General features: G+C 48.8%; 2 protein-coding genes across 5 annotated transcripts in view; one reads left to right on the top strand and one right to left on the bottom strand.

Moving 5' to 3' along the window:
* DCLRE1C (DNA cross-link repair 1C) overlaps positions 1–6,581 on the bottom strand; it is a 99,882-nt gene extending 93,301 nt beyond the window's left edge. The window contains exons 1-3 of one of the 4 annotated variants that reach the window (XM_075345240.1): positions 6,446–6,581; positions 3,576–3,627; positions 363–447 (exon numbers count right to left, since the gene is read on the bottom strand). In XM_075345240.1, the coding sequence (XP_075201355.1) occupies positions 363–447; positions 3,576–3,627; positions 6,446–6,554 (246 nt within the window). In that variant the 5' untranslated portion in view covers positions 6,555–6,581. Of the gene's footprint in view, positions 1–362; positions 448–3,575; positions 3,628–6,349; positions 6,417–6,445 lie in introns of those variants that run through there. The other 3 variants (XM_075345237.1, XM_075345239.1, XM_075345238.1) reach the window with 3 other exon arrangements.
* A 162-nt stretch (positions 6,582–6,743) lies between these two features.
* On the top strand, positions 6,744–23,655 carry MEIG1 (meiosis/spermiogenesis associated 1). Its single transcript, XM_075342582.1, has 3 exons — positions 6,744–6,865; positions 9,676–9,879; positions 23,503–23,655. The coding sequence occupies exons 2-3, from the start codon at positions 9,721–9,723 to the stop codon at positions 23,629–23,631; spliced, it is 288 nt and encodes a 95-aa protein (XP_075198697.1). The 5' UTR covers positions 6,744–6,865; positions 9,676–9,720; the 3' UTR covers positions 23,632–23,655.

Here is a 23,655-nt window from a genome sequence, read left to right as displayed (position 1 = left end):
AAAATCAGAGATGCATGTGTGTGTGATCCTCCTGAAACACAAAGCATTGAACTGGCTAGGACTGGCTAGCAGGGGGTGTATATGCTAGGAGGGAGGAGCTACACGTTTTGAGTGTAGTAACTTTGTGTGTCCTCCGGGGGCAGTAGCTATACACCCATGGTCTGGGTCTCCCATAAGGAACGATGAAGAAAAAAAGAAAAGAAAAAAAATGTGACAGCATCTGGATGCCATTGGTGTGCCATTCATTTTTCAATGACAGGTAGGAGAAGGTGTGAAATAAACTCTGACACTCAGTCCGTTTTGTTTGTATGTGAAAAAAACTGATGTCTGAATGAGGCCTTAATTCAAGGGTACACACTTACAATGCGCTTTTCCCAAAATGCATACTTTGGACTTGTCAGCAGCAATTCCTTAGTGACTGGAGAACAGTACAGGAAAACCTTTAGGCTGTAAGAGACAATTTTAATTCAGTCCTTTGCACAAAATTTATGATCATTCAGTATAAAAAGACAAACATGCTGTGTTTCCACAAAGCGCTCCGGTCAATGCACACGCACACACACACACACACGCACTGGAAATGTGAGCCCCTGACGACCAGATATAACAAATAGGGTGCAGCCGAGGGATTCCACTGGAGAAGGTGACCAATTACACAGTGACTAACCAGGCCAGTAAGATAATGCACCTTTTAAGGCCCCCTTCACACGTCCATGCCTCCGGTACGTTTGGCAGTTTTCTCACGTACCGGAGACACGTACACGCGTAGACCTATGTATTCCTATGGTTTTGGACACACGTAAGTATTTGCGCACGGAACGTGTGTCCGTGTGGTTTCTCACGCCAACATGTCAGTTTTCTCTCCGGCATCAGAGGTGTCACACAGAACGCAAAACGTGTCACACGGATGTTTTCCGCGTGACACGCACCGCAGAGAAGACATGTGTCTGTGAGAAAAAAAAAAACCAAAACATTACTCACCTTCTCCTGCCCTCCTGTCTCTGCCACTGCTGTCACTTGCTGCCGACCGCCGCTCATTATGCTAATTGCATATTGACTTCACTGCGGCCGGAAGCAGCAGCAGCGGGGAGTCTGCAGGACCGGAGACCGAAGATCAGCACCACGGACAGCGACGCCAGGGACAGGTGAGGGGAAAGTTCCCGTTCTCTGTGTGTTATCACGGAGAACACACGTAGCCCATAAACACGGGTCACGGAGGGCAAAACGCACCTCTGACACGTCCGTGAAAAACGTGCATGGTTTTTCACGGACGCGCGAAGGGGGCCTAAGACAGGTTCAAACAGCTCAATCGACAGCACACTTATCAAATAACAAAGAATATGTCTGTGCACACCAGCAATTTCTCAGACAGACTTAAGGCCACTTTACACGCTGCGATATCGCTACCGATATCGCTAGCGTGGTACCCGCCCCCATCGGTTGTGCGACATGGTCAAATCGCTGCCCGTGGCGCACAACATCGCCCAGACCCGTCACACTACTTACCTGCCCTGCAACGTCGCTGTGACCGGCGAAACGCCTCCTTTCTAAGGGGGAGGTTAATTCAGCGTCACAACTGCGTCACTGATCCGCCACCCAATAGAAGATGAGCGGGACGTAACATCCCGCCCACCTCCTTCCTTCCGCATTGCGGGTGGGAGGCAGGTAAGGAGAGGTTCATTGTTCCTGCGGTGTCACACATAGCGATGTGTGCTGCCGCAGGAGCGACGAACTACTTCGTACACCGATCAGCAGCGATATTTGAGAATGGACCCCCATGTCACCGATGAGCGATTTTGAACGTTTTTGCGACGATTCAAAATAGGTGTCACACGCAAAGACATTGCTAATGCGACCGGATGTGCGTCACAAATTCCGTGACCCCCAACGAGATCGCTTGGGTGATGTCGCAGCGTGTAAAGCCCGCTTTAGGCTTTGTGCCCACGTTGCTTTTTACCTGCTTTTTTGCTGCTTTTTCAACTGCAGCATTTAATGCCAAAATGGATGTGTTCTGCTTTTCAAGCATAGTCTATGGGAATTTGGGTTTCTTGTCCGCACTATGCAGTTCAAACTGCAGCCTTTATGTGACAGACATTTGGGCAAAAACTCTGCTTTGCGTCGTCTTATACGCTGGAAAATATGGTAGTCGTTCAAATTACACACAGAACCAATTGTATCTGCAATTTACAGACAGGTGGCTCACCTTTTTCCTTTCTTTCATACAGCCATCTGAAATCAGCCTAAGGCTATATGTCCACGAGAGAATGTAGCTGCGGATTTTTCTGCATCAAAATCTGCAGCTTTCCCGCAAAATCCGCACCTTTTCAAAGGTGCGGATTTGCCGCGGATTTACGGCGGAACTGCTGCAGATTTTTTTTTTTCCCAATTTTAAAGCCAAAATCCGGATGAAAATCCGCAACAATAATTGACATGTTGCAGATTTTTCCGGATCAAAATCCGCACGAAATCCGCTGCGGAAAAATCCGCAGCGTGGGCACAGCATTTCCAAAATGCCATAGAAATGGCTGGGAAGTGCCTGAGCTGCAGATTTTCGGGAAATCCGCGGCTTTTCCGCAAGAAATCCGCGGCAAAATCTGCGCATTTTCCGCAGCGTGGGCACATAGCCTAAAGCCTCGCTCATATGACAATACAAATCGGCTGAGTGCAATGCAAAAAAATCTTTGATCAATGTTATTCAATGAGGCAGAGCAGATCTGCAATATTTTTCTCATGCCGAATTGGCAAGAAAGAAAAATGGCAGTATGCTGTGATTGGCAGCGTATATCGAATCATGCACACCCATACCAGTCTATAGGTGTGTGTAAATCATCGAACTGCACTTGGATGATATCAGTACAGTCCCATACATGCAGAGACAGACAATGGAGAATTAATCTCTCCATTTTCTACAACACATGTGCTCCGATTCTCACATGCAAGAGAATCGGACACAGTATGACACTCGGCTCACGCTCGAGCAGTGTCATTACCATATTCCATCGGATTCTGGACCCTGTTCACACTAGAAAAAGATTAGCGCCCTTGCTTTTTTTGCCATAGATAATGGTTAAAAAACGCAGGGACCAACCTGCAAAAAAAAAAAAAAAAACAAAAAAAAAACGCATCAAAAACACGGTAAAGACGCATGCAGAAAAGAAGTGACATGCTCATTCTTTTTTTCAAGAAATTCTGCAGAAAAAATGTTCTTGAGAAAGAAAAAAAAAAAAAAAAAAAAAAAAAGTGTGCCCACAGCTAATTTTTTTTCCTTAGGTTTTGCTGGGGAATGTCTGCGGAAAGGTTACAACCATTTTCTCAAGAAATTTCTGCAGCAAAAACACAAAAAAAGCGTGTAAAAACGCAGTGTGCGCACAGAACCTTAAAGGGTATGTCAGCAGAGAATGACTGTTCTAACAAGTACAGGCGCTTGGTGCACCGCACCCTTGGGTGCTGCCAAGCATTTAAGTGCACTTTCTCATCTATTTCCAACCAATTCTGGGTCTAGAAAGCCAGAGATGCCAAGCAAAGAAGATGCGGGTCTACAACAGACGGTACAATCTAGAAGAGATTTCACGTACCAGGACTGCAGCTTTCGTTTCAACAGAGGAGCGCGAAGTCCTTTCATATGATCTACAAAAGGGGAAAACAAAACAAAAAAAAATTCAGACTATGCAAAGAATACGGAAGACAGAAATGATAGTCTGGCAGTCATGTTCTATGCTGGACCTTGGCTGGCTTTAAAAGACTGGGGGGACCCCACGTCATTTTTTTTAAATTACAAAATGGATCAAATACTTAAAAAAAAAAGCGTGGGATCTTCTCTATTTTTCATAACCAGCCAAGGTACAGCTGAGATTGTTCCTGTGCTGGATATGAAAAATGGGGGGGGACCCCACGTCATTTTTTACAAAAACAAAAAAATAAAAAAAAAAAACTGGCCAAGCTAGCTATCCCTCTACTGAGCTATTCTCTGTTCTTTCTTATTATCTATTCTATATGTTCTATTGTATCAATCATACTATCCTATAATATTTTGTTACTCCTTTAAAAAACGCATTAACATGCTGTCTGTGACAAGGAGCAGTTTTGGTTGCAGTTTGTGTGCAGAAAAAAACGGCAGTGTGCGCATGTAGCCTAAGACAGCCATTCAAATTTTGTCAGATTGCCTTCCATGCGTAGTAATGCTGTAGCCATGTTGGTTACTGCTATGGTGATTGGCCACATAGCGTCATTTGTCTTATATGAGACCTGGGGATGGGGACACTGTCCTCTGGAAGCAGTTCTGGGAGCGTTGATGAAGGAGGAGAGCTTAGGCTGCTTTCACACCTCCGGTTTCTGCAATGCGGCACAATCCGGCACTTTGCAGGAAAATCGCAACCGGTTTTTTTTTGCTGCCGGTTGCGTTTTTTCTGCATAGACTTTAATTAGTGCCGCATTGTGCCGCAAGGCCTTGCACTCCATCCGGTTTTTGCCGCATGCGGCAGATTTAGCCGATGCAGCGGCCGGATGGAACGTTGCCTGGCACGTTTTTTTGTGCGGCAAAAAAACCCGCATCGCGCCGCATTTGGCTGATGCGGCGCATTTTTCAATGCATGCATATGACGGCCGGATGCAGCGCGATGCGGCCAAAACCGCATCTGGCTGCCGCATGCGTTTTTTGCCACTGCGCATGCTCGGTAGCGTGCCGCAAGCGGCAAAAACCGGACGGGGCGCATGTAAAAGCTTATGCAAAGGATGCGGTGTTTTCACCGCATCCGTTGCATAGCTTGCACAGCCGGATTGAGCCACACAGCTCAAGCCGGATGTGTGACAGCAGCCTAAGGCTGCTTTCACACCTCCGGTTTCTGCAATGCGGCACAATCCGGCACTTTGCAGGAAAATCGCAACCGTGTTTTTTTTTGCTGCCGGTTGCGTTTTTTCTGCATAGACTTTAATTAGTGCCGCAAGGCCTTGCGTTCCATCCGTTTTTTGCCGCATGCGGCAGATTTAGCCGATGCGGCGGCCGGATGGAACGTTGCCTAGCACGTTTTTTCGTGCGGCAAAAAAAAACCGCATCGCGCCGCATTCGGCCGATGTGGCGCATTTTTCAATGCATGCCTATGGCGGCCAGATGCGGCGCGATGCAGCAATAACCGCATCCGGCCGCCGCATGCGGTTTTTGCCACTGCGCATGCTCAGTAGCATGCCGCAAGCGGCAAAAAACGGACTGGCCGCAAAGGAAAAACTTATGCAAAGGATGCGGTGTGTTCACCGCATCCGTTGCATAGCCGGATTGAGCCGCAGAGCTCAAGCCGGATGTGTGAAAGCAGCCTAAGGGTATGTGCGCACGTTGCTTTTTACCTGCTTTTTTGCTGCTTTTTCTTCTGCGCTGTTTAATGCCAAAATGGATGTGTTCTTCTATTCAAGCAAAGTCTATGGGAATTTGGGTTTCTTGTTCACACTATGTTGTTCAAAATGCTGCCTTTTTGTGGCAGAAATTTGGTCAAAAACTCAGCTTTTCAAAGAAGCAACATGTCAATTGTTTTTGCCATTTGGGTTTTGCACTGCAAAGCTGAGTTTTTGACCAAAGTTCTGCCACAAAAAGGCAGCATTTTGAACAACATAGTGTGAACAAGAAACCCAAATTCCCATAGACTTTGCTTGAATAGAAGAACACATCCATTTTGGCATTAAACAGCGCAGAAGAAAAAGCAGCAAAAAAGCAGGTAAAAAGCAACGTGCGCACATACCCTTAGATTACAGCAGGGCTTTACACTTGCCCTTTAGTGTCCTCTTCATGTGGGTCTAAGGTGTTTAGGCTGGTTTAACACTAGAAGTCCCAGAAATTTCGAGCTCCCCCCTGAAGTCCCGAAATATGTTCAAATGAACTGAATAGAACTAACTAGAAACTAAATGGCTAAACTCAATGGAAAACAACAACCTCCTGTGGTGCGACAGTAATGGCCTTAATTACAGAACAAAAGACAGTGATTATAGGATGTTAGCTAAAATCCTTCAGGTCATTCAACCGTCTCTGGGTTCCAAAGATAGAAATGTTAAATGACCCCTCTCTGGGACTTCTAGTGTTAACAAATCAAATAAATAGTTAAAGGGTCCTCCTTACTTTTCATGACCAGCCAAGATAAAGCAAGCAGCTGGGGGCTATCAATGATAGGGAGGACCCCAGGCCTGGGAGTCAGAGCTGTGTCCAGGCATGCTCCCATTCCGGGGTTTCCTGTCTCCGCCGGAGTTTCCCTGTCACCTCCATTATACTCGGTACTGGAGCCCTCCTGGATTCCCGTACCAAGCACACAGCATGGCACTGCTCGCCCATCACTACCGAGGACCGTCCACACCGGCAGTGCTCGCATACCTGTCACACGTCCCAGCAGTGTACGGTGAACCCCCGAATGGCGCCTTGTGGTGCTCACAGGGGCTCCCGTCCTGGCAGACTATGGACTCCTCTTACCCTTGTGGCAGTGGGACAGGAAATACGCCTTGGCGGAGAGATTCTCTCTGTCGAACCTGTCTATGGATACGGAAGGATACTCCTTCATGCGGCCCTGGAAGGAGCTCATGTTATCAGCACAGGCAGGAGACGCTGCGGAACCGGCGGCCGAGCATTCCCGGAAGCGGCGAACAGCGCTCTGCAAGTTATCCCAACGTGACAAAGCAGCCAATCACCGCTCTGCTATGCGGACACAGCTGCCAATCAGCTACGAGCTCCACTGTGGCCCCTCCCAGGCTCCCAGGGAAAGCTTACATCTGCCACTCGTCCCTCACGTCTTGATCCGCCCATAGACTTTGGCTGAGCATTTTTAGCCCTTCTACGGAGGCAGCGCGTCAGTTGTTGCTAGGATACCGTGGAGCTGCTGATCGGGGCTGGCCGGTAAGTCACGGATACATCCCGGACGCTGCCTGTCAGCTGCACCCTCTATATTACATCTCCAGGGTGTAGGACAGATGAATGGAGCAGATACTGAAGCTCGACCCCCGCTCCATTCACTGTCTACAGGACTGCTGGAGAAAAAGGAGCACTCCGCTATTGTACCATAGACAGTGAATGGAGCAGATGCCTAAAGCTTGTCCCCCACTGTATTCATTGTCTGTGAGACTGCTGGGGAGAGAGGAGCACTCCGCTATTGTACCATAGACAGTGAATGGAGCAGATGCCTAAACCTTGTCCCCCACTGTATTCATTGTCTATACCTCTGCTGGGGAGAGAGGAGCACTCAGCTATTGTACCATAGACAATTAATGACGCAAATGCCCAAAACTCGCCCCCCACTCCATTCATTGTCTATGGGACTGCTGGAGAAAGAGGAGCACCACCCTGAACTATCGTCCCATAGACAATGAATGGATCAGGCGCTTAAAGCTCGACCCCCGCTCCATTCACTGTCTACAGGACTGCTGGGGAGAGAGGAGCACTCAGCTATTGTAACATAGACAGTGAATGGAGCAGATGCCTAAAGCTTGTCCCCCACTGTATTCATTGTCTGTGAGACTGCCGGAGAAAAAGGAGCACTCCGCTATTGTAACATAGACAGTGAATGGAGCAGATACTGAAGCTCGACCCACACTCTATTCATTGTCTGTGAGGCTGCTGGGGAGAGAGGAGCACTCAGCTATTGTACCATAGACAGTGAATGGAGCAGATGCCGCTTGTCCCCCACTGTATTCATTGTCTGTGAGACTGCCGGAGAAAAAGAAACACTCCGCTATTGTACCATAGACAGTGAATGGAGCAGATGCCGCTTGTCCCCCACTGTATTCATTGTCTGTGAGACTGCTGGAGAAAAAGAAACACTCCGCTATTGTACCATAGACAGTGAATGGAGCAGATGCCGCTTGTCCCCCACTGTATTCATTGTCTGTGAGACTGCTGGGGAGAGAGGAGCACTCAGCTATTGTACCATAGACAGTGAATGGAGCAGATGCCGCTTGTCCCCCACTGTATTCATTGTCTGTGAGACTGCTGGGGAGAGAGGAGCACTCAGCTATTGTACCATAGACAGTGAATGGAGCAGATGCCGCTTGTCCCCCACTGTATTCATTGTCTGTGAGACTGCTGGAGAAAAAGAAACACTCCGCTATTGTACCATAGACAGTGAATGGAGCAGATGCCGCTTGTCCCCCACTGTATTCATTGTCTGTGAGACTGCTGGAGAAAGAGGAGCACTCCGCTATTGTAACATAGACAATTAATGACGCAAATGCCCAAAACTCGCCCCCCACTCCATTCATTGTCTATGGGACTGCTGGAGAAAGAGGAGCACCACCCTGAACTATCGTCCCATAGACAATGAATGGATCAGGCGCTTAAAGCTCGACCCCCGCTCCATTCACTGTCTACAGGACTGCTGGGGAGAGAGGAGCACTCAGCTATTGTAACATAGACAGTGAATGGAGCAGATGCCTAAAGCTTGTCCCCCACTATTCATTGTCTGTGAGACTGCCGGAGAAAAAGAAGCACTCCGCTATTGTACCATAGACAGTGAATGGAGCAGATGCCGCTTGTCCCCCACTGTATTCATTGTCTGTGAGACTGCCGGAGAAAAAGGAGCACTCCGCTATTGTAACATAGACAGTGAATGGAGCAGATACTGAAGCTCGACCCCCACTCTATTCATTGTCTGTGAGGCTGCTGGGGAGAGAGGAGCACTCAGCTATTGTACCATAGACAGTGAATGGAGCAGATACTGAAGCTCGACCCCCGCTCCATTCACTGTCTACAGGACTGCTGGAGAAAAAGAAGCACTCCGCTATTGTACCATAGACAGTGAATGCGCTACTGTCCTGTGGAGTCAATGGTGCTATATGACAGAGTAAAATAAATTGTGTGTTCTTTGGCTGAGTGTCCTGTCATAGCCGAAGTCACTTTGTGAGTCCAGCCTTATAGCGCTGCATGCAAGACAGTGGGATCTGCAGAAGAGGCGTCTACCAGAGATACAACCCCGAGCACAAGACACAGTCATTAGATGCCGTGACACATGATTATCACAGCTATCACAACTCTGTTCCTTCCTATTGTTACACAACTAAATGCACAGGATAAAGCCAAAATATACGTAAAGGGGTGGTCAGGAGGCAACGTCATTGTCATTCTAAATCCCTATTTAGAGCCAGAATCGAGACTATTCTTTAATATACCTTGCACTCAATATTCCTTCTCCTTCCCTAACTATTACTGCTATTCTATTTTGTTTCCCCCTCTTTCCTTTGTCATGACGCTTTGTTTGAGAATGCCAGTGCATGCTGGGATATCCAGACGAAGCGTCATCAGAGGGTAGAAGCTGAGGCCACTGCCCCCTCCCTGAAATGACGCATAACGATGGGTAATCAGTGTCCTCCGTTTCAGGGGCTGGTCCCAGCAATGTGCACAATGACTATGGGATGGTTTCACCCCGTATGTGTCGACACGATCCTTTCCATTGCTCATCTGCTTCTGCTAGATCTTCCTCATCATAGTGCCCGAAACAGATTTCTCTCAATCTTCCCGATGACCGGATTGTATCTATGGGCAGGGACATTACAAACCATAGTGTAATCATCTCCGCAGTGGGGAGAATCTATTTTGGGATATATACTGCATGATGACTATTCTTATTTCTCAGGATTTCATGATAAGGAACCTTCCTTGATGTAAAAAATTAATGTTGCCATTTTTTTCCAATACTTTCCTACTTCTCTCTTCAGAGATCAATTTTACTCCTCTGAATCCGGGCAGAAGCTCTCAGCGCCATGTCGGATGCAGAATCTGGTGCCATTAGCTCTGAAGTTAAACCCAGATCAATGACTCGTGCAAAGAAGTGGTCGGATGAGATAGAAAACCTGTACAGGTTCCAAACCGCGGGCTACAGAGACGAGGTGGAGTACAGGCACATAAAGCAAGTGGAGATGGTGAGAACGGTGCACAGGCGTATTACTGCAGCCTTCATAGCTGAGGATGGGACCGGAGGCAGAGCAATATATAATATACATCAGATGTAGGGGGGAACCGATCAGATGACGGTAGCACCACTCAATGGGGGATGTGTTAGGGAGCAAGAAAAAATCAGTTCTTCAAGTTACTGTGTTGGAATCTAAATAGGGAAGTGTGAAGATCTGAGCCACATTGTGAAGGCTAAATACCAGGGTCTGAGTGTGCCGCCCCCACGTCAGCAGCCGGGCTGCTCGGATCCGGATCCGCAGTGGCTCGAGGGGTCTCCGGACTCGGGGGTCGCGCGGACACTCAAATAAAAAGGGGCGTAATATATGTTGTAGATACTTTGTGATGCCACCCATGGTGTGTGGTAAGATGGAGTACCACCACCACTGCTGTTGGGGAGTACCCGGGGGCGTTGGAATGGCAGCTGGATGTTAACCCCTCCGTGGGTAGGGGTGGATGTCCCGGGGCTCAGTGTCCAGAACACGGGAGGTGATGGCTGTTGGTGGTGATGCACCAGGCCGGGCCGGGGGGTGCTGATGTACTCATGATTGAATAAGTGCACATGAGTCAGCTGCTAAACCAAGGTGTCAGTGGCCGGATGCCTCTTCAGGGTGTATACGGTTCCCACACCCAGCTGGTGTACGAATGTCCCTTCCTTCGGCACTCTGTATTTTCCTTCTATTCTAGACGACCACATATGGAACGGGGAAGTCCACTCCCGGATTGGTTTTGGTTGGGAGATGTGCCTACGAAACTGACCCATGGGATCTCAGTGGGTTGTTGAGGATACCCTATCCCCGGCGGTGGGCTGCCGTTTCGCTCTATCTGGGCTAACAGTTTGGAACAACGTCTGGAACCTTGCTCCCAGCCTGGTTAATTAGAGAAGGGTCTTGCAACCGTCTTCTAACTGGGGTCCAGGTACCCCGCCTGTGCACGGTTTCTGGACCGGATCTCCACTGTCGGTACCGGCGGGCTCCAACCCTGTCCCGGTCTACTTTGGATTTCTCGTGACCGGACTCCCGTCGTCTTTGGATATGGTCCACTGCTTGCCACCTAGCCAGTAGACCAGGGCCACGACCCTGGCTACTCTTCACTAGGCTCAACCTTGACCTCCCTTAAGACAAAACTTGAACTCCAACTGACTGGTTTCCTCCCCTCAACATCACCAATCCGCCTGGTCCCGCCCACTGATGTGTCATTCTTACCCTGAGGAGGGTGGCTAGGATTTTGTGGCAGATGGAACCTGATGTGGGATGGTGTTGTGTGAGGGTGTAGTGTTTCTCTATGACCAACTGGCGGCGCCAGGGCATCACATGAGTGTGCCGCCCCATCAGCAGTCGAACTCGGATCCAGGGTTACTGTGGCTCGAGGGTCTTTGAAGCCGGGGGCTTGCGGCCACTTCAAATGTAAGGGGATATTTACATGGGATGAATGTTTGTGATGCCAACTGCGGGTTGCGGTAAAGGAGAGTACCGCCGCTGTCGATGGGAGTACCGGGACTGATGGTGTGGGGCAGCCAGGTGTCGGTCCCTCCGCAGGTAGGGAAGGCTCTGGATAGTGGGGATTTGGTGAATGGGTGGCTTGGGCTTGGGAAGCAGGGTGCAGGGGTTAGATTACTCACTGCGGTAGTCATGGTGCTGGATCAGGTGGATTAAGCAGACACTCCCACAGATGGTAAACCAAAGTCTCTAGTTTCTGTGGGGGGAGCCCGTCCAGGTCCCGCTCCCACCAGTGTCACTTGGTAAGTCCGGAGCCCTGCCTCCGTGCACAAATTGATTGGCCGTTGTTGTCCCTCGGCTTGAAGCTTTCGGGGCCCCGCTACCTGTGTGTATGGCAGCTGTGCTCTTGGTGGCTGGAACTTGGGATTTTAGTGGGTTGTGTGTTTTGGAGAACCCTATCCCCCACGTTGTGCTGATGCCTCCAATCTCTGAGCTCTTGGGGAAAGTTCATAAATAGACTATCCTTCACAGGTTAATAACCAAGGTGCTTGAAGCTCTTCCCTGATCTAGGGTCTTGTACCCCGCCGTGCTCGGTACCGGTAAGGTGGGTGGGCTTTCTGGTGCCAAGAGTCCTCCTAGACTGTGTCTGTTACACTCTTGTCCAGTGTTCCTAATACCGGTCCCCGACTCCTGTGGTCCCGGACCATCGTCTGTGACCCAACCTGTCGCCTTCCTGGGAGCTCCAACTCCCCTGCTTCTCACTCTCTGAGGGCTACCACTCAACTCTTCTTCTCCCCTCCCACCAGTCTGCCTGACCCCTAGGTGGGCGGAAGTGCTCCATCTTGACCAACCCACAGGTGTGCCTGTCCAGCCCTGGTGTGAAGTGTGGTTGGGATTTCTAGTGCAGATGTCAGTGACACTGTTGATGGAAACCTGGAACCACGGGGAGTAGACCCTGCACCATGGGGGACAGGATGCAGTTCCCTGTAGCACCCTGATGTACTCTGGGGCGCTACATGAACATCTCAAACAGCAGGTTAAGAGGTTTAATTAAGAGGTTTGTAACTCCTAAAAGTAGCCCAAAGGACAACTGGTAAGCTAACGGCAACGTCATGGGCTCCTAAGATTCATTGATGGATGTGGAGAGCAAGGATTAGCGGATCAAGTCCTTACTGCAGCACAATTTGCTGAAAAGGCTAATGCTGGAATTGAAGGCCGTAGTTGCTTGGTTTGCTATTAACTACTGGAGACAAGCCTGCATCTTGAAGCAGGGCCACCATTGTAGTATTATAGGATTATTCTCCTCTCCAAGATTCTATCCCAATATGTAGTATGACTATGACCACAAGTAATTAACTAACTATCACTATATGAGTGGACGTAACCATGGATGCCTAAGCTGCAATGCCCTGCACATAAGGTAAGAGACATGGCTATATCAGTAGAGCTATACTAAATTTCTAATTGGAGGTATTTGCTAATATTAGGCTTTGTTCACACTAGAAAAAGGATTTTTCTCAAGAAATGTCGAGAGTCTGAAAGATTACCACAATTGCGGTCACAAAACGCATCCACATGTGGTGTTGCCGCGGTTGTGTGCGTTTTTTATGCCTTTTTTTTTTTTTTTTGGGCGATTTTGGTGCATTTTATTTTTCCGCAGGTTGGTTCCTGCGTTGTTTTTTTTTACTATTATCTATGGCAAAAAACGTAGGTAACAGAAGTGAGATGCTCATTGTTTTTCTCAAGAAATTCTGCAGAAAGACTGTTCTTGAGAAAAAACGCAGCGTGCGCACAGCTATTTTTGTTTTCCATAGGTTTTGCTGGGAAACGTCTGCAGAAAGGTTACACACATTTCTCAAGAAAATTCTGCAGCAAAACCACGGGTTAAAAACGCAGTGTGCGCACAGGGCCTTATTATTATTACACCTACTACATATTGGGATAGGATCTTGGAGATAAAATACCCCTTTAAGGCCTATTTCACACGTCAGTGATTCTGGTACTAATGTTGCAGTTTTTATAGGAACCAGAATCACTGACATATGCAGACCCATTATAATCAATGGGTCTGCGCACACATCAGTGATTTCTGACTGACCGTGTCTCCATGCAGCGTACACGCGTTTCTGTGATTACCGCATGTAGACATGTCAGTTTTTTTTCTGGCATCACTGATGTCCCATGGACCACACTATAGTGTGATCTGTGAAAAACGTACCAGAAAAAAAAACACATTGAAAATAAAAAGCATTTTCAACTTACCTTCTCCAGCGACGCTCTGTGCAACCTCTGCTGTCTGCAGCTTCCTGGCCGGCTCATTATTGCATGCATATTCATGAATGCAGCCAGAGCCGACCCGGAAGTAGCTGCAGGTGAGAGGCAACGGGGAACGGATGCTGCAGACCTCAGCACCATGGACAGCAGCAGCGGGGACAGGTGAGTATACGTCCATGTGCAATCACGGAGAATGGATCATGTATCACGGATAGCACATGGACAAGCCACGTGTGCCGTGAATCACAGAATACGGAGGGACATAGGCGTTTTTTACACAACAGTGCAGAACCTCTGTGTTTTTCACTGAGGTGTGAAACAGGCCTAAGTCAGTTTAACTAGGGAGTGGTAGAGTAAGGGTACCGTCACACTTTAGCGACGCACCAGCGATCTGACCTGGTCAGGATCGCTGGTGCGTCGCTACATGGTCGCTGGTGAGCTGTCAATCAGGCAGATCTCACCAGTGACCAGCCAGCAGCGACACTGCACTTGGTAACTAAGGTAAATATCAGGTAACCAAGGGCTTGGTTACCCGATATATACGTTGGTTACCAACGCACACCGCTTAGCGCTTGCTCCCTGCACTCCTAGCCACAGTACACATCGGGTTAATAAGCAAACCTTTGCTTATTTACCCGATGTGTACTCTGGCTACGTGTGCAGGGAGCCGGCACTGGCAGCGTGAGAGCGGCGGACGCTAGTAACCAAGGTAAATATATGGTAACCAAGGAAAGGGCTTCCCTTGGTTACCCGATATTTACCTTGGTTACAGCTTACCGCAGGCTGTCAGACGCCGGCTCCCTGCTCCCTGCACATTCAGATCGTTGCTCTCTCGCTGTCACACACAGCGATGTGTGCTTATCAGCGGGAGAGCAGCATCCAAAAAATGAACCAGAACAGTGTGTAACGAGCAGCGATCTCACAGCAGGGGCCAGATCGCTGCTCAGTGTCACACACAGCGAGATCGCTAATGAGGTCACTGCTGCGTCACAGAAACCGTGACTAAGCAGCGATCTCGCTATGTGAGAAGTACCCCTAAGAGATATTTAACCCCTTTACGACCGCCGATACGCCTTTTAACGGCGGTAAATAAGGGTACTTTTTCCGATCCGCCGCTTTTTAACGGCGGTCGGAAAAAAGGGTCTAGCGCCCCCCAGAGTCAGAAAATTTCCGGGGTCTCAGCTGCCGGGGGTAGCTGAGACCCTGGAGATCATGATTCGGGCCGGTTTTTCCGGTCCCCGCTCACCTGATGACCGGTATACACCGTATACCGATCATCAAGTTATAGTAAATGACCGCGCCGGTAAAAAATGATTTATCTCCCATCTGGCATGATCAAACATGCCAGATGGGAGATAAATCTTTTTCCCGGTTCCCTCCGGTCCCCCGGTGTCCCCAAAGTGCCCCCCCCGACCCCCAACCCCCTCCCGAAAATCCAAGATGGCCGCGCGCACCGGGGAGCACAGCAGTGCGCCGGCCGCATTTCCACTGTTCCTATGGTTTCTGTCGTATGTGCCATCACACATGCGACAGAAACCTGCTCCCTAGGCCCTGCCGGGTCCCCCCCTACCCCCCCCCTGGTGTTCCCCGGTGTCATACATACCTGTCGCAGCTCTGATCCCCCGCGGCCCCCTCCTCCGGCTCCTTCTCAGCAGACTCCGGTCACATGTGCAGAGCGCAGCTGTCAGCTTCCTGTGTTCAGGACGCTGGCTGCTCGCACTCTGCAGCTGTGACCCAGGGAGGGTGGGTGCAGATTCTTTGCACCCACTCTCCTCAAATGGAGGGTATGCCCTCCTAGAAAATGGGGGATACGTTCCCTGAACGTGTCCCCCATATTCTAGAAGGTCCAGAGGCGACGTGGGACGTCCAAATGGATTATTGTGGATTTTTTTTTTTTTCTTTTCAATAAATTGGTCAATCAGGGAATGTTTTGGGGAGTGTTTTTTCAAATAAATTTTTTTTGTTGTCAATTTTTTTTTTATTACTGTCAATTAGTTATGTCGGGTATCTGATAGACGCCGTGACATAACTAATTGCTGGGCTTGATGCCAGGTGACATTACACACCTGGTATCAACCCCATTCATTACCCCGTTAGCCAACGCACCAGGGCGCGGGATGAGCTGGGGCGAAGCGCCAGAATTGGCGCATCTAATGGATGCGCCACTTCTGGGGCGGCTGCGGCCTGCTATTTTTAGGCTGGGAAGAGTCCAATAACCGTGGCTCTTCCTATCCTGAGAATACCAGACCCCAGCTGTCAGCTTCACCTTGGCTGGTGATCTAATTTGGGGGGACCCCACGTTTGTTTTTTTTTTTTAATTATTTATTTATAAATAAAAAAAAAAAGCCTGGGGAGCCCTCCAAATTGATCACCAGCCAAGGTGAAGCTGTCAGCTGTGGTTTGCAGGCTACAGCTGTCTGCTTTACCCTAGCTGGCTATCAAAAATAGGGGGGACCCCACGTCATTTATTTTAATTCTTTTTTTTTTTTTGGGCTAAATACAAGGCTAGGCATCCTTTAGTGTCACATGAAAGGCACTAAAGGGCGCCAGCTTAGAATATGCAGGGGGGTGGGACGTTATATATGTTTGACATCTATCCATTCATCCATTGTAGCATTTTACGCTGTGTGCCCACAATCAGGGTTTGCAACGTTTTGGGCGCAGAGTGTTTTCCCTGCGTCCATAACGCTGCGTTGTGCAGTAGAAGCACAGTGGCAGGATTTTTAGAAATCCCGTGCCCACTGTGTTTCTTTTCTCCGCAGCATAAATCGACCTGTGGCGCAGCTTCCCGAGCCTCAGGATGTCAATTTATGCTGCGGAGATGAGTGTTCTTTGCAGGTAGAATAGAACTAAAGTCCACAGCAGCCTGAACCCAAATCGTGGGCATGGGCAGCTGCGTTCTCCCGTGGACAACACTCACATTTCTGCAGGAGGCTGACACTGGGTACTAGACGCCGTGTCGCTGGATCATGGCCACATAGCCTAAAGGCTACTTTACACGCTGCGATATCTGTCCCGATATCGCTAGCATGGGTACCCGCCCCCATCTGTTGTGCGACACGGGCAAATCGCTGCCCGTGCCGCACAACATCGCGCAGATGCGTCACACATACTTACCTGCCCGGCGACGTCGCTGTGACCGGCAAACCGCCTCCTTTCTAAGGGGGCGGTCCGTGTGGCGTCACAGTGACGTCACTGAGCGGCCGCCCAATAGAAGCGGAGGGGCGGAGATGAGTGGCCGGAACATCCCGCCCACCTCCTTCCTTCCTCATAGCGGCCGGGAGGCAGGTAAGGAGAGGTTCCTCGATCCTGCGGCGTCACACATAGCGATGCAAAATCGCTCATCGGTGTCACACGCAGCAACATTGCTAATGCGGCCGGATGTGCGGCACCAATTCCGTGACCCTAACGACTCCGCATTAGCGATGTCGCAGCGTGTAAAGCCCCCTTAACAGTGAGAAATTTTTTGCTACAGCAACAGTTTTGTGAAGTACCTGTGGATTCAAAATGTTTACTATACTCCTGAATAAAATCCTTGAGGGGTCCAGTTTCCAAAATGAGGTCACTTGTGGGGGGTTTCTGATGTATAGGTGCCCAAGGGGCCCTGCTAATGTGACATGGTGCGCGCAATTTACTTCAACTTTTCCAAAATTCAAATGGTGCTCCTTCCATTCCAAGCCCTCCCATTTATCCAAACAAAGGTTTTTGGCCACATGTGTGGTATCCCTGTGCTCACAAGAAATTAGATAACAACCTGTGGGGTACACGTTTTGTTGTTGCCTCTTGAAAAAGTGAAAAATGTGTCGCTAAATCAACATTTTTGTGAAAAAAATGAAAATTTCAATATGGCAACCTAAGCTTATCAAATTCTGTGAAGTATTCGTGGATTCAAAATGCTCAATATACACCTAGATTAAAGCCTTGAGGGGTCTTATTTCCAGAATGGGGTCACTTGTGGGGGACCTCCACTGCTTAGGCACCTCAGGGGTTCTCCTAATGCAACATGGCGTCCGCTATTGATTCCAGCCAATTTTGCAGTCAAATTGCACTCCTTCTCTTCTGAGCCCTGTAGTGTGCCCAAACAGTTGATTTCCACCACATACAAGATATCAACAAACTCAGGAGAAATTGCGCAATAAATTTCATGGTGATTTTTTTCCTGTTACCCTTGTGAAAAAAAAAGCTACCTGGTTGAAGTAACAATTTTGTGGTAAAATTTTATTTTTTTATTTTCATGGCTCAACGTTATAAACTTCTGTAAAGCACCTGGGGGTTCAGGGTACTCACCAAACATCAAGATAAATTCCTTGAGGGGCCTAGTTTCCAATATGGGGTCACTTGTGGTGTTTTTTTGCTGTTTACGTACCTTAGGGGTCCTCCAAATGCGACATGGTGCCCGCAATCTTTTTCAGCCAAATTTCCTTTCCAAAATTCAAATATTGCTCCTTCCGTTCCAAGCCCTCCCATTTCTCCAAACAAAGGTTTCAGACCACAAGTGAGGTATCACCGCGCTCATAAAAAAGTGGGTAACAAACATTGGGGTCACATTTTTGGAATTACCTCTTGAAAAAGTGAAAAAATTGATGCTAAAGCAACATTTTTGAGAAAAAAATGAAAATTTTCAATGTGACAACGTAACGTTATCAAAATCTGTGAAGTACCTGTGGATCCAAAATGCTCACTATACCCCTAGATAGAAGCCTTAAGGGGTCTAGTTTCCAAAATGGTGTCACTTGTAATGGGTTTCTGCTGTTTAGGTACCTTGGCGGACATGTAAATGCAACATGGTGCCCGCAATCTGTTTCAGCCAAATTTGCTTTCCAAAATTCAAATATTGCTCCTTCTGTTCCGAGCCCTCCCATTTGTCCAAACAAAGGTTTCTGACCACATGTGGGGTATTGGCGCGTTCATAAGAAAGCGGGTAACAAGTTTTGGGGTTCATTTTGTTGTGTTATTTCTTCTAAAAGTGAATAAATTTGGGGTAGAGCAACATTTTAGGTAAAATTTTATTTTTTGCTTTTTTTCATTCCACTTTGCTTTAGTTCCTGTGAAGCACCTGAAGGGTTAATAAACTTCTTGGATGTGGTTTTGAGTACTTTGAGGCGTGCTGTTTTGAGAATGGTGTCACTTTTAGGTATTTTCTGTCACTTAGGCCTCTCAAAGTCACTTCAAATGTGATGTGGTCCCTAAAAAAATGGTTTTGTGAATTTTGTTGAAAAAATGGGAAATTGCTGATGAACTTTGACCCCTTCTAACTTCCTAACCCCAAAACATTTTGTTTCAGAAATTGCGCTAATGTAAAGTGGACATGTGGGAAATGTTATTTATTAACTGTTTTGTGTGACATAACTCTCTGGGTTAAAGGCATAAAAATTAAAAGTTTGAAAATTGCAAAATTTTCAAAATTTTCATCAAATTTCCGATTTTTTTCACAAATAAAAGCAAAAAATATCGTTCTAAATTTATAACTATCATGAAGTACAATATGTCACGAAAAAACAATGTCAGAATCACCGGGATCCGTTGAAGCGTTCCAGAGTTATGACCTCATAAAGTGACACTGGTCAGAATTGCAAAAAATGGCCTGGTCATTAAGTACAAAACTGGCTTCGTCCTTAAGGGGTTAAAGTTAAGAACTGCGTTGCCAAACAGCCAGCAACCTTGCCATTATTTACTCAAAATGGGGAACTCAAGTACCCTTATGTTATCTGTTTTCATGTTCTGCTTAGTCCCTGATGATATATTGTCATGAAAAAACGTGTAGGTATTTTTGTGACTAGAGCTACAGTAGATAATCCCCCTTACATTTTAGATAAGTATCGGTCAAACTGTCGATTCTCTCATAGATAGGAGCACTTGGTCGTCAGAGCTCTCCTGTGTTCTCTATGAGAGAGCCGCTGCCAGACTTCTCTGATGGCTGCTAATCTCTGAGAGAACAAAAGATTAATCAATATATTTTGGAATAATAATAATACGTTCCACAATTGGATGTATTTAAAAAAATATGTTCCTGTACTGAGAACCTTATATATGTGCTATGTACTGTGTAATGGCCGTGTCTGACTATACAGTGACATGGTCTGATCATACCATATCTCCTGGGCTCGGGAGGAAGTAAAAGAGTATACAGACAGCACAGCATGGGATCGCAGCTGCTGCTTTCTGTGAGGTAAAACATTTCCCTGCGTGTTTATAAACAATGTTTTACATCATAGAAAGTATCAGCTGCAATACCAGGTTGTACTTTATGTATACTTTCTTTTGCTTCGTCTCATGACTAGGAGCTGTGGTATGTTCAGACCATAAACTGGATCAGCTCTGTACGGTCAGACACATCCATTACACAGTACTTAGCAGAGGCACATTTAAAAAGTTATTTTAGTACAGGAACATTTTTTTTTAACACATCCAATTGTGGAACTTCTTTTTATTCCAAGATCTATTAAAGGGGTTATCTGGCTTATTTTGCTTATTACACTATTGGGCTACATAGTGGCAGGTAGGTAGATAGCAACTACCTTCCCACCCTGCTGTCAGCCCCTCTCCCCCGGCTCAGATTGGTCATGTGACCGCTCCTACCGGGATTTTGCTACTTCCTATGATGTCACATTGACAGGGGCAGGAGCTTATGTTCGCCTTGTAGACGAGCATCACAGCTGACGTCATGTTGCCGCCCTGCTGGGCATGTACAGTGTGTCGGAGTCCCCTCCCCCGCACCCTCCCACACATTCCGTATTTGTCCACGCAACTGCTGTGGCACCCATGAGCTGGGTGGAGGGGTCTGGCGGCAGCTGTCCATGTTGTCGGCTCCAGCATCAGGCCCCCTGCTTAGGATCACACATTCAAATGTATCGGCATCACCGATGCCAATACATTACAAAGCACAGATGAGAGGGAGCACTGCGCTGCTTCTCATCACTGTCCTGCTGTCTGTGCTCTCTGACAGTTCAGTACAGCGGTGCTGATATGGCCAGAGCACAGATAGCGGGCGAACGAGAAGCAGCGGCGGGGACCGAGGAAAGGTGAGTATGTGGGGGTGCAGAGCCTGCTGTGTGTGTGTGTGTGGGGGGGTGCAGAGCCCGCTGTGTGTGTGTGGGGGGGTGCAGAGCCCGCTGTGTGTGGGGGGGGGGTGCAGAGCCCGCTGTGTGTGTGTGTGTGTGTGTGTGTGTGTGTGGGGTGCAGAGCCCGCTGTGTGTGTGTGTGTGTGTGTGGGGGGGGGTGCAGAGCCTGCTGTGTGTGTGTGTGTGTGTGGGGGGGGGGGTGCAGAGCCTGCTGTGTGGGGGGGGGGTGCAGAGCCTGCTGTGTGTGGGGGGGGTGCAGAGCCCGCTGTGTGTGTGTGTGGGGGGTGCAGAGCCCGCTGTGTGTGTGTGTGTGTGGGGGGGGGGGGGTGCAGAGCCTGCTGTGTGTGTGGGGGGGGGGTGCAGAGCCTGCTGTGTGGGGGGGGGGGTGCAGAGCCTGCTGTGTGTGGGGGGGGTGCAGAGCCCGCTGTGTGTGTGTGTGTGTGTGTGTGTGTGGGGGGGGGGGTGCAGAGCCCGCTGTGTGTGTGTGTGTGTGTGGGGGGGGGTGCAGAGCCCGCTGTGTGTGTGTGTGTGTGTGTGTGTGTGTGTGGGGGGGGTGCAGAGCCTGCTGTGTGTGTGTGGGGGGGGGTGCAGAGCCTGCTGTGTGTGTGTGTGTGTGTGTGTGGGGGGGTGCAGAGCCCGCTGTGTGTGGGGGGGGGTGCAGAGCCCGCTGTGTGTGGGGGGGGTGCAGAGCCCGCTGTGTGTGTGTGTGTGTGGGGGGGGGGGGGGTGCAGAGCTCGCTGTGTGTGTGTGTGTGTGTGTGTGGGGGGGGGTGCAGAGCCTGCTGTGTGTGTGTGTGTGTGTGTGTGTGTGGGGGGGGGGGGGGGGGAGTGCAGAGCCTGCTGTGTGTGTGGGGGGGTGGGGTGTAGAGCCCGCTGTGTGTGTGGGGGTGCAGAGCCCGCTGTGTGTGGGGGGGTGCAGAGCCTGCTGTGTGTGTGTGTGTGTGTGTGTGTGTGGGGGTGCAGAGCCCGCTGTGTGTCTGAGGGGGGGTGCAGAGCCTGCTGTGGGGGGGGTGCAGAGCCTGCTGTGTGTGTGTGTGTGTGTGGTGCAAAGCCTGCTGTGTGTGGGTGGGGGTGCAGAGCCCGCTGTGTGTCTGAGGGGGGGTGCAGAGCCTGCTGTGGGGGGGGTGCAGAGCCTGCTGTGTGTGTGTGTGTGTGGTGCAAAGCCTGCTGTGTGTGGGTGGGGGTGCAGAGCCTGCTGTGTGTGTGTGTGTGTGTGTGTGTGTGTGTGCAGAGTCCGCTGTTTGCGGGGGGGGGGGGGTTGCAGAGTCCGCTGTTTGCGGGGGGGGGGTTGCAGAGTCCGCTGTGTGCGGGGGGGGGGGTTGCAGAGTCCGCTGTGTGCGGGGGGGGGGTTGCAGAGTCCGCTGTGTGCGGGGGGGGGGTTGCAGAGTCCGCTGTGTGCGGGGGGGGGGGTTGCAGAGTCCGCTGTGTGCGGGGGGGGGGGTTGCAGAGTCCGCTGTGTGCGGGGGGGGGTTGCAGAGTCCGCTGTGTGCGGGGGGGGTTGCAGATCCGCTGTGTGCGGGGGGGGGTTGCAGAGTCCGCTGTGTGCGGGGGGGGGGTTGCAGATCCGCTGTGTGCGGGGGGGGTTGCAGAGTCCGCTGTGTGCGGGGTACCAGAGCCCTATGTGGTGCTGTTACTTTCAGTTCTGTAGTGATGAGAGGTCAGTGTTGAGCAGAATAATGACAGCCAATCAGTGGGCAGAGGGCAGGGCTGGACCGTGAGGCCGGGCGGCGCCAGATCTGACTGTGAGGTTTGGCACAGGAAGATTTCATGTGAGGTTGAGCTGCAGGTAAATAAAGAGGCACCCACACTCAATGTCAGCTGACCCTAAGTGTCCTTTACTGCATCCTAAACTATAAACCAAGTGTGATACAAAGCACCAATAAACATAAAAGAAGGGCAGAGGGTGAGAAACAGGGCTTGTGATCACACAGTCATACAAGGAAGATGGAGGAAACCTAAAGAAATGCAAACAGACTTACTGAATAAGTGGAACCCCTCCAAATCATAAATAAAACAGAATGAGAGAATGCTGAAAAGAGAAACACACACACAAAGCACAGGGAAAAGAAAAAGCGGGAACGGAGCAAGATAATCCTAAACTGAGGAGTTGGGATTCCAAACATCTATCAGCCTTGGAATATAGCCAGCATTGAAGGCATGCACATGGTAATTATAAATAGGCCCTCCTAAGATGTGATAGGGCAATTAAAAATTGATGTGAACACGCCTGAATAAAAGTAAAACAAAAAGGAAAAGGAAAGGAAAGACAAGAGAACTATCAGCAGTTGGACCAAGACAAAACAGGCTGTGGTTCAATAGAGAGGGAAACTGACCACACAACCAGAGCTCATCGCATCAAAGCCTGGAGTGAAGTCATGAGATCACTTCCACATGCTACTATCTCATTTGAAGTCACTTAGTTTGCATTTTTATCTTAGCAACTTTTATATAGATATACAATAAAAGTTATGATTTCATTAGGACAGAACCCTAAACATAGCACAGTGAATCCTGGCTGCGGTTCTCATCTAAATTTATCTGCAATTTTCTACTACGCTGCACTTTATAATCAGATTTTTATTACATACATATTTATAAAGCATTAATGGAGGGTGACATATTAACCTATGCAGTCACTGCAAAAGGACGTCTGGATTTATTGCTGTGACAGCACCACACTGTTATTCCTCTCCGGTCTTGTCATTATTTTACAAGGAAATATTAAAGCAAACTTTACATAAAATTAATATTAGAAATAGAATTCATTGGCACTGACATTCTATAATTGATAATACGAAAATAATAATGCTTTTTCTTCTTAGGTGGATCGCTGGCCAGACACTGGATTTGTAAAAAAGTTGCAAAGAAAAGACAATACATTTTACTACTATAATAAGGGCAGAGAATGTGAAGATAAAGAAGTCCATAAAGTAAAAGTGTATGCCTACTGAATAAATGTGTTTACATTGTTCTAA

The sequence above is a fragment of the Anomaloglossus baeobatrachus genome, chromosome 4, assembly GCF_048569485.1.
Source record: "Anomaloglossus baeobatrachus isolate aAnoBae1 chromosome 4, aAnoBae1.hap1, whole genome shotgun sequence".
NCBI classification, from domain to species: Eukaryota; Metazoa; Chordata; class Amphibia; order Anura; family Aromobatidae; genus Anomaloglossus; species Anomaloglossus baeobatrachus.
Note: the sequence above shows the minus strand (reverse complement) of the source record. Positions and strands in the feature narration are given on the sequence as shown.

Excerpts from the sequence above, each read along its gene's own strand:
- MEIG1 (XM_075342582.1), top strand. The coding sequence starts at position 9,721 with ATGTCGGATGCAGAATCTGGTGCCATTAGCTCTGAAGTTAAACCCAGA. Across the intron at positions 9,880-23,502 it reads ACATAAAGCAAGTGGAGATG|GTGGATCGCTGGCCAGACAC; the intron begins GTGAGAACGGTG and ends TTTTCTTCTTAG.